This window comes from Oncorhynchus tshawytscha, linkage group LG12, assembly GCF_018296145.1.
Source record: "Oncorhynchus tshawytscha isolate Ot180627B linkage group LG12, Otsh_v2.0, whole genome shotgun sequence".
In the NCBI taxonomy this organism is placed as follows: Eukaryota; Metazoa; Chordata; class Actinopteri; order Salmoniformes; family Salmonidae; genus Oncorhynchus; species Oncorhynchus tshawytscha.
In genome coordinates, this window is record NC_056440.1 from 33,543,379 (window position 1) to 33,553,633 (window position 10,255).

A 10,255-nucleotide genomic window follows, 5' to 3' on the forward strand; every position below is an offset into this window, starting at 1 on the left:
TGTTGATTCTGATCATGGGGGGAAAGCTTGAAACATTCAACCGTTTTTTTTAAAGAAAAAACACTCTAGGTCTAAATAAGTGTGATAATTAGTTTGAAAGTATTTTATAAAATGTTTTATTGGTGGATTGTGAAAAGTGTCTGGTAAAATGTATTAGAGTGGTAAATTAACAAGAGTTGTAAATTATTTAGTGGTAGATTGTGAAAATGTTCCTATTTGGTTAGAATGGAGCATGTGTATTCAGTGGGAGGTAGTGAGCAGCTTTTAGACTTTACCTGGTTAAGTGGAAATATTACTGCACTTCGTGATGGCCATACATGTGCAGACATTAAAGGCAGAGGAGATCCCTGAGGACTAATGTGAATATTATGCCTGGTGGTGGCTATATGGAGAAAAGTATAAATAGATGTGATGTCTGAGTCAGTGCTAATAACCTACTTTATGCTAAATGATGCAGGTCATTCTAAGTACCTTCTGAGCATAATTCCCTTGTGAAAATGAATATGGATTTTACTGTACAATGTACCCTATTCCTGAAGCAAATATGAATAGGCTGATATGTGATTAAATTGGGATTTCCATAGCCTACAATTATGTTGGAAATAGAGAGAAAAGCATTATTCGCATTGTGAGTGGTTCCTTTATAGTGTTTTTTTTAACTTGTTGCTTCTGAGTGGCATTGATAGGCCTAGTCACTAGCCTACTTTTTGACAACAATTTAATGCACTATCCGACTCACAGAATACATAAGGGGAATTTGGGAGAGAAAAACTGTTCTCTCAACTAATTCCTATTTTCCCACAATACAAGGACCGTGAAAATTGTCCGTTGTGGCAAAGAAACTAACATATCTCGATAGAAGAGAACCAGAGAGCCAGTTGGGTTGTCTTTGGCTGCGTTTGGTGTCTGCATACTACCTGCGCTGGAACGTGCTAAATTCGGACACTTTTGGATCTAAAGTTTTAGTCGGAAATAGACAAAATGACCAATGAGTAGATTGCTGCGAACAAGCTCTAAAAAAATAACATGCACGCTGTTACGCACGATTTGAAAATAATCACCGTGTCATTTTCATCTTTCTTATGCAAAGTAGCTGTCTTTGAAGGCGGATCTTTTGGCAGGTTAGCCCAGGACCGTGGCGAAGACCAACTCAAACGAGCGATACCACCAACCACTCCAAACTGATTTGCTCTGTCTCTGGAGTGCAGTTAGGAATAGATCTCTGCTCTGTTTGAGTTATTATTAGGTTATTACACAGTTTGCGTGGATTTGTCGTGAGTATGCACATACCCCCAACGAAACCCCAACGCGGAGCAAAAGGAAGAATAATTTAGTTAAGTTGGTAGCCTAAACATTGAAGTTTTAACAGACTGGTTCCACTCGTGCTGCAGGACAGAGGCAGAAGGAATCCGTCCTGAACGTGGTTGAATACCGTCTCTGAATGCGCTTTGATGACCGCTGGAACGTTTGTCTGGATCGGAACACTTTTATCCAATAAAAAAAAAACATCGAGGCGAACAGAAAAAATGAACTATGCGACGACACTAGAAACAACAACTAGTGCAAACTCGTTTATTCTCTGAACATGTTGGATTATTCCGAAACAAATGTATACACTTCCAAGCATGGACATTATGGTAAGCGACAATTATTTTGCGAGAAAATGATTCACACGTGTTAGGAATTCTCTCTCGAGTTAAATTCGAATCAAGGAATTAATTACAAGTAAAAACTGAGAAACTATGGTCTTTCGTAGACAATTGTGAGTTCATCCACTGCTTGGCTCATTCATAAAAAATAATCTACAGAAAGGTTTTTAGTAGTCTTTGCCTTTAGGAGACGCAACTTCTACGTTATTCTAAGAATTTTATCTTCAATTGTTTGCCACTAAAAGGATCAAAGAGGAGAGACTATGCATTCCTTTGCCAAACTGACCCTTGTCAATGTGCTGCTGGTCTGTCTGAGTTGTGGCTGCTCAGCTATTAGCTCCATAGACCCAGACCGGCCAGGTGAGGGGAGATGTCAACAGATTGTCATCTCCCTGTGTAAGGACATTGGTTACAACATGACTAGGATGCCCAATCTGATGGGCCACGAGGACCAGAATGAGGCAGCCATCAAGATACATGAGTTTGTCCCTCTCATAGAGTTTGGATGCCACACTCACCTCAAGTTTTTTCTTTGTTCGCTGTATGCACCCATGTGCACGGAGCAGGTGTCCACCCCGATACCTGCCTGCAGAGTGATGTGTGAGCAGGCCAGGCAAAAGTGCTCCCCTATCATGGAGCAGTTCAACTTCCACTGGCCTGACTCCCTGGACTGCTCCAGACTACCCAACAAAAATGACCCAAACAACCTATGCATGGAGGCCCCCAACAACGGCTCAGATGAGTCCCCAAAAGGCTCACACACTCAGCCTCCTGACTTCAGGCTTCAGAGGCCCATAAAAGGCCAGGACCTGCATGTGAAGGACAAGGAGAGCAAGGAGACCTGTAGTAACCCAGGCAAGTTCCACTATGTACAGAAAAGTGAGTCCTGTGCTCCCAAGTGCTACCCCAAAGTGGATGTGTACTGGAGTCAGGGAGATAAGCAGTTCTCTCTGGTGTGGATGGCCATCTGGTCCATCCTTTGCTTCGTCTCCAGCTCATTCACTGTCCTCACCTTCCTTATCGACCCGCAGCGCTTCAAATACCCTGAGAGGCCCATTATCTTCCTCTCTATGTCCTACTGTGTTTACTCTGTGGGCTACCTGATCCGTCTGTTTGTGGGGGCAGACAACATCGCCTGTGACCGGGACAGTGGGGTCCAGTACATCATTCAGGAGGGTCTGGAAAGCACCGGCTGCACCATCGTCTTCCTCATCCTCTACTACTTTGGCATGGCCAGCTCCCTCTGGTGGGTCATCCTCACACTCACCTGGTTCCTGGCTGCAGGGAAGAAGTGGGGTCACGAGGCCATTGAGGCCAACAGCAGCTACTTCCACCTGGCAGCCTGGGCCATCCCGGCCGTCAAGACCATCATGATCCTGGTGATGAGGAAGGTGGCGGGGGACGAGCTGACGGGGGTGTGCTACGTGGGCAGCATGGACGTGAAAGCTCTCACATGCTTCGTGCTCATCCCACTCTCCTGCTACCTCATCATCGGCACCTCCTTCCTGCTGTCGGGCTTCGTGGCCCTGTTCCACATCCGCAAGGTCATGAAGACAGAGGGGGAGAACACGGATAAACTGGAGAAGCTGATGGTGCGGATCGGCGTGTTCTCAGTCCTCTACACTGTACCTGCCACCTGCGTTATCGCCTGCTACTTCTACGAGAGGCTCAACATGGACTACTGGAGGAGCCTGGCCGTGGAGCAGAAGTGTGTTGACAGCAGCAGGAACAATGCAGAGTCTGAGGAGTGTGGTATGAAGAGCTCCATCCCGGCCGTGGAGATCTTCATGGTTAAGATCTTCATGCTGTTAGTTGTGGGCATCACGAGTGGCATGTGGATATGGACCTCAAAGACACTGCAGTCGTGGCAGAATGTGTTTAGCAGGAAGTTGAAGAAGAGGACTAGGAGGAAGCCTGCCAGTGTGTTCACAAGCAGTGGGCCTTACATCAAGCCTCACCCAGCACTTAAAGGGCACAACACGAAGTATGAGCCTACCAGGCCCCCTCCGACATGCGTATGAGCTGGCGCTCTCACAGACAGCGTGCGAAACCAAAACCATTCTAAAGCCCTTACCTAAAACAGACTTTATAATCAGAGTGCCAACAAAAGACACATCGATGTTCATATTTATTTTAAGTATTATTTTGATCCATCTCAAGCTACAAGAAATAAATGCCTTTGTTTAAAATATCTGCTACTCCTGGAACCACTTATCTGTTTAAGAACATGATAGAGAGAAAAAATATTTTTCTTTCCAAGACAAAGAAAGTGGAAGTAACTATTTGGATGTGTCATTGGGTTGCTTGAATAATGTGCAATATATGTTTTTCTTAATGGCAAAAAAATACACGAGTATTGTAGAAACAGATTAAAGACGATGTAAGTCAATCCACTGACAAAGGGAGTGAATGGTCTGGGAGATCAAGACCCTTTAGCGTTGCGTTGTGTGGCTTTGAAATGGAAGTCAAAGCAGTGCCATACATGTTTGGACTGAACTGAAGTGAGAAGGCAGCTGTTGAAAAGGGCTCAGGACCACATTGACTGCCTATTGTGAAGCAAATTCATTCCATAAATCAACAAGCACTAGACATCGCAAAAGTAATAATTTGTACAGACAGTTTTCCTGTTGTTTTTGCTTTGCTGTTTTATAGCACAGGGGAACATTTGCATATATTTCTTAAAGTTCATATTTTATAAAAAATAAATGAAACATTCCAGTTTTAATGTCCTAAAAACTGGAATTGTATATTATAACTGTATGGGGTTTATCTGTAGTGTGAATGAGTTCATCCTTGGCTTTACAAAAAGCACATTTCTCAATTTGTATGACAAATTATTACATTGGACATTTGAAGATAGTCCTCACTAACCATTGATGTAACGTTATGGTATATTTCAATCATCCACCGAGTGTGTGCTTGACACTTGACTTATCTCTCTCTTTTGAGAGATTTATGCATTTAATTACAGAAAGACAAATTGGTGTTTGAAGTTAGCCTTGTGAATACTCTGACTTCTGTTGATACCTGATTACAATGGAGTGAGCTCTCAGTGAAGTACCTACAGGAGGAAGAACAATGGCATCTGTACACTTCTGTTGTAATTGTTGAGAAGGAAGGCATCATGGGTAATCCAGAGCCCACTCCCTCCATGGCCATTTATTAGAGATGACTAATAGAAAAAAAAGTTTGATGACATCAAAGAGATTACGAACAAAGCACTTTTGTATTATTGTAGTGTCAACCATTTCTAAAAGTGAGGCTTTTATATTCCACTCCTATTAAAATGTATTCACTTCCATGTTCCATACAGCAACAAAGGCTTTTACTTTTGTTTTGTTTTTGTTTCCCAGTTTTCATCCCATTTGCAACATCTAATAAGGTCATTTTTTTTTATCTAGAGCCTTTGATTTTAGTACCTTTTTTTCTTGTGATTAAGTTCAGAGCGCAAATGTGCAAATAAGCGTCTGGTATGATCCTCTCACTCTAAGAACTCACTCAAGTCAGGCTTTGATTATGTTACTGAGATGATCAGTCCACAGCTTTCATTTTTTCCCCCTCTAATTTCAGTTCCGCTCAGACTTTTGTAGGCCTACAGATGAACGTCTATGCGGTTAAGTTGAGATAACACAAAGATAATCATTTGGTTTTTGTGCTTTTTTTTGTCAGGCCACTGATTCAATCACGTGTGTTTTCATGTGTGTGTATTTCAGGGATGGGGGTTATGAAATAATCCTACAGTTATTCAGGACAGGATTAGGTTGTTTGAAGGGTTTGGCTTTGAGAAGAGATTTATAACTGCAAACAAAATACACAATATCTGTCATCTACCCTCTTATCACCCTGGCATAGTGATATTTCTAAAGACACATCTGGCCTGGATTTCAGGCGGCTGTCATATTGACTAAGACTAGTTTTCAATAGCATGGTAGGCTATTGACTGAAACTAATATATCTGGTAGCGTACTCATTTGGTTGGGAGTCCAATGCTCTCACATTGTAAACAATTAATTGAACATCCCCTTCCAACTACAAGTCAAGTCTTGAGTGGAAACAACACTAATATAGCTCATCTACCCCCAATTCCATTAGTTTATAGCAGAATGGACCATTTTGGAAACCACCAAAAACAAGGAACATTGTGCACCTTTATCTAAATTTTAAGGTTTTATGGCTTATGCATGAGAACTCCCAGACCCTAATAATGTTGCAGGTTGAGTGTAAACTATGTGCTCTCCCCCGAGGGCATTCAAGTTCCAGCATCATCCCAACCTGTTTTAACAGTGAAAAGCACATGACTCACAGCTGAATCAAAGTCAAGCAGTGTCTACTGATACTCTGTGTTGCAAAAAAAGGTGAGTGTTTTCGAAGGCTTCAACAGAGGCCACCTGGATAACAGCCCCCCCAAGGCTGTAAACATAAATGACAGTTACCACCCTCTCCTCTGGGGCTTATTCTTCCAAGTACGCTTCAGTTGCTCTTTTCAAAGGGAAACACTCTGAAGTATGCAAGCAAGGGCACAGTAGTGTCAGCCCAAAATGTTTTGGAACAAACTACACATGCTTCTGAATTTTGATATGAAACTGTTTTTCTGAGGTAAGGCTTGTGTTTTGCAGCCACTATATCACAAATGATTAGACCTGTTATTCCGCGTCACTGCCAGTGCAAAGGCTTTATTATTAACTGGTTATGGTCTGGAACTGCTATGATCTAATCAGCCAAGTGTCTCATTCCAATCAGCCGAGTGTCTCATTATATAATGTGTGTGCCACATAGCCCCTCTCATTGCCCAGTTGTTGTCCCTAGCGATGGTGTGGTAGACGCCATGTTTTGTTTGTCCCAGTGGGGAATCTGGCAGCCGGCATGTGACTGGGGCTGAGGGTCTTCAGATCACCATATCTTAAAGCCAACCATGGCCCCGATTTGAAAGGACCAACTCATCCCCCACAGCCCCTCTCACACACACTCTCATTCTCTCACCCTTCCCTTCCTTGCAACTCCCCCTCTCAACAAATGTCCTGCTAATACGACACTTGCATAGTTCTCTACAGCAGTTAATGTAGCAACAGTCTTTTGGGGGACTTACCTGATGACTCTTTGCAAATCCAATCAGTTTTCCACATTGATTCAATGTCATCACATTGAACTTTTCTGTTGAAATGATTCGTAAAAAACGTTGATTTAACCAGTTTTTGCACAGTGGGAAGAGTCTGTGTGGCCAGGTGCTTTAAACATACAGTTAATGTGACAGAACAGGCCTTCTGGAAGTCAGTCTGACAGTCTCTGACTCACATTTAGGGAGGGGAAAACCAGCAGGGTAACATCATCACTTCAGCTGATCCCTTAAAACCAGGACATCAAGTTAAGATATAGTCATACACCTATAAAAACGATGACCCAATTCCTATTTCCTTGCCCCTACTCTTATTGCATAGCTTTTCTCCCATTGTGTATGAAGGTGTGGTGGAACTAGAATCCTGCCTTGCTACCTGTGCATTGGCTGCTGCTGTTGCTTGCAGTCATAAAGTGCTCTGACACAGTGACATAAATCAGGCTGTCTGGTTGACTGGCGGCTAAGCCAGTGTCCCTTTGATCAGGCTTTCTGAAGACGCCCCATTTACTCATCCTCAGCTGCCCCAGCACCACCTGTTTACCAGTCCAGGCCTGTCTGTTTGGAGTACAGTACTCAGCCGCCCCCCCCCCCTCTCTCTCTCACTCTCACTCTCACAATGAAACATATGTTAACATTGCCAAAGCAAGTATAAACAATACAAATTAACAGTAAACATTACACTCACAAAAGCTCCAAAAGAATAAAGACATTTCAAATGTCATATTATGTGCAAATAGTTGAAGTACAAAAGGGAAAATAAATAAATCTGGGTTGTATTTACAATGGAGTTTGTTCTTCACTGGTTGCCCTTTTCTTGTGGCAACAGGTCACAAATATTGCTGCTGTGATGGTACACTGTGGTATTTCACCCAATATATATGGGAGTTTATCAAAATTGGGTTTGTTTTTGAATTCTTTGTGGGTCTGTGTAATCTGAGGGAAATATATGTCTCTAATACTGTCATACATTTGGCAGGAGGTCAGGAAGTGCTGCTCACTGAGTCTGTACATAGTCCTTGAGTTTGGGTCAGTCACAGTGGTCAGGTATCCTGCCGCTGTGTACTCTCTGTTTAAGGCCAAATCACATTCTAGTTTGCTCTTTTTTTTTGTTAATTCTTTCCAATGTGTCAAGTAATTATCTTTTTGTTTTCTCATGATTTGTTTCGATCTAATTGTGTTGCTGTCCAGGCTCAGCTTGCTTAGGGGACTATTCTCCAGGTTAACCTCTCTGTAGGTGATGGCCCTCTCTCTCTCCCTCGCTCTCTCTCAGACCCATCACACACACACACATACACACACACACACACTTGCACTTCCATTGGTTTTGGTGGGAAAGAAGAGGAACAGTTTACAGAATAAAAGTGAAAGGTCAAAATTGTCAGAGTTTGCAATAGTTCTGAATTTGACAATTTACCTATGGAATAAAGTACACTTATTTATATTTTTTCAGATAATTATTTAAAACTTTGACATCATCATCATATTTAGCATTCAGTACAGTGAATAGCAAAGTATAAAAAATAAAAAAGTATTTTGGCATGTAATGAAAGTACCTTCTCATCCCTCACGGCTCAAATCCTTGAGATCAAAAGATTACTGTATAAGGAAGCATTGGAAGGCCACAGGTATTAAATCATTCTATGGGGCAAGAATAGTATCAATAAACATCTAGACGTATGTACAAAGGCCGGTAGTAGAATAAGAATAGTTTTGCACAATATCATATTACCATTCTCCACATCAATAGTAAACACACACACACACATCTGTTTGCATTTGGGCTGCAGGAGAGGCAATGTTCCCCTTGACTATTGAAGGTGAGAGTAATTAATAAAAATCTGGCAACACTGAAAGCCTTCGCTGTAAGGCAGGGGAAGGGCACCTTTTTCAAATGCATAATGTTGTGCCTTTCAGGCCCTCTCCTGATCAGACAAGTGTTTGATAGGAGCTTTGGTTAGAAAGAGAGCGGAATATGTTTATTTGCATGTTTAGGAGCGAATGACTGAGCTAGAGATCAGGCAGATTAGTATTAATTGAGACAGACCTCTGTTAAAAGCAGCCACTGCAAAGTGCAAACAGCTGCCTTTGCTTTCTGTGTCTTTGTTTAGTTTGTTAATTGAATGGGCATGCACCTGAGCAAAAGCAAACACTAGCAGAAAAAAGTTTACATACCATTTGTAGTACAACAGCAAATACCGTCACGTTACTCTAATACACAAACACTAGCCTTTTTCATGCCTTCATGTTACACTGCAACCTCCACTTCTTTGTCATTTATTTGGATTCCTGTCGTAACAGACATCAGAACAGGGACTTAACTATCATATAATTCCCCGTTACTAAAGCATAACAAGACTCACCGGCCTGAACAGGAAGATCAATCCACATTATGAGGCCTGGGCTAACTCGGCATGGCACCACGCTTGTTTCATATGATCACAAAGGCACAGGGATATTAAACTGAAATGCAGCATCAAAAATAAGGAAGTATAACTAATACTCATGGCACCCATATGGCTGAAACGAGGCTGAATCTACAAAGACGGTTGAGAGGAGATTGTGCATGGAGGGGGGTGAGGGGGTGAATAGTCTGGTGTCAGCTACAAGCAGGGTTTTTACCATGGTGATTTAGCAGCGCCAGATTGTGACGCTCTAATCTGCCACCTTCCTAATCCTCACAGCAAAGTGTTCAGATAATAAAACCCATCAGAATTTCAGCGCCAAGAATCCCATTGTTGCCCAGTGGAGGGGATGTGTTCCCTGTCTTTGAACGCGTTCCCTCTCACACACACAAACAGACACGTATGCACATACACACACACACAGTCATATTGAATGTGGTGGAGGTGCTATTTTGGATCTCCTTTTTCTTTGGTGCATTGGAATGTTGTCAATGTTATGATACCGTTTGTGTGTGTGTGTGTGTGTGTGTGATGTTGGTATGGCAGTGACAGGACTGATGGAAAGAGGTGCAGGGGTGGAGAGAGCAAGCACACCAGGAGACTGTCAGTATGTTTGCGCATTGGTGTTCGTATGCGTGTGTACATTTGTGAGTGTTCGTGTATGAGAAAGATATAGGGACAGAAAATAGCGAGAGGGATGAACTGACAAGGCTCACGAACACCACTGAGAGAAAATGCCTGTGGATCAAAGATGCTCTAAACAAACTTAAGAAAGAAAGATGGCTCAGAGTGTAGAAAAGGAATCTACGCAATCAATTGTCACTTAAACTTCGGGAAAAGCTCTCGGCCTCACTACTAGAAAATATACAGACATTCTACAACATTTTACAAAACTAGATTCTGTATCAGTTCCAAAACAACAGTATGTATTGCACAGCATATAAAACACGTTAAAGAGGCTATATACTTTTGAAATTGAACAGGAAGACATCCAGAGAATAGCAACAGAAGCAAACAAAGGAATAAACATGTTCTTGTCATTGTATATAACATCTCGTCTTTGTATTTTGATTACAACCATAAGTGCGCCA

General features: G+C 42.2%; 1 protein-coding gene across 2 annotated transcripts; it reads left to right on the forward strand.

The window, feature by feature from the left end:
- Positions 1-1,094: 1,094 nt before the first annotated feature.
- On the forward strand, positions 1,095-4,955 carry LOC112262992 (frizzled-10-B). 2 transcript variants are annotated; one of them, XM_024438913.2, is made up of 2 exons: positions 1,097-1,637; positions 2,216-4,955. In XM_024438913.2, the coding sequence occupies exons 1-2, from the start codon at positions 1,608-1,610 to the stop codon at positions 3,668-3,670; spliced, it is 1,485 nt and encodes a 494-aa protein (XP_024294681.2). In that variant the 5' UTR covers positions 1,097-1,607; the 3' UTR covers positions 3,671-4,955. The 2 variants fall into 2 exon arrangements, with proteins under 2 accessions (XP_024294680.2, XP_024294681.2); XM_024438912.2 differs by having other exon boundaries at positions 1,095-4,955.
- The last annotated feature ends 5,300 nt before the right edge of the window (positions 4,956-10,255 follow it).

Bases quoted from the DNA above. Each gene is read 5' to 3' on its own strand.
- LOC112262992 (XM_024438912.2), top strand. From the start codon at position 1,913: ATGCATTCCTTTGCCAAACTGACCCTTGTCAATGTGCTGCTGGTCTGT.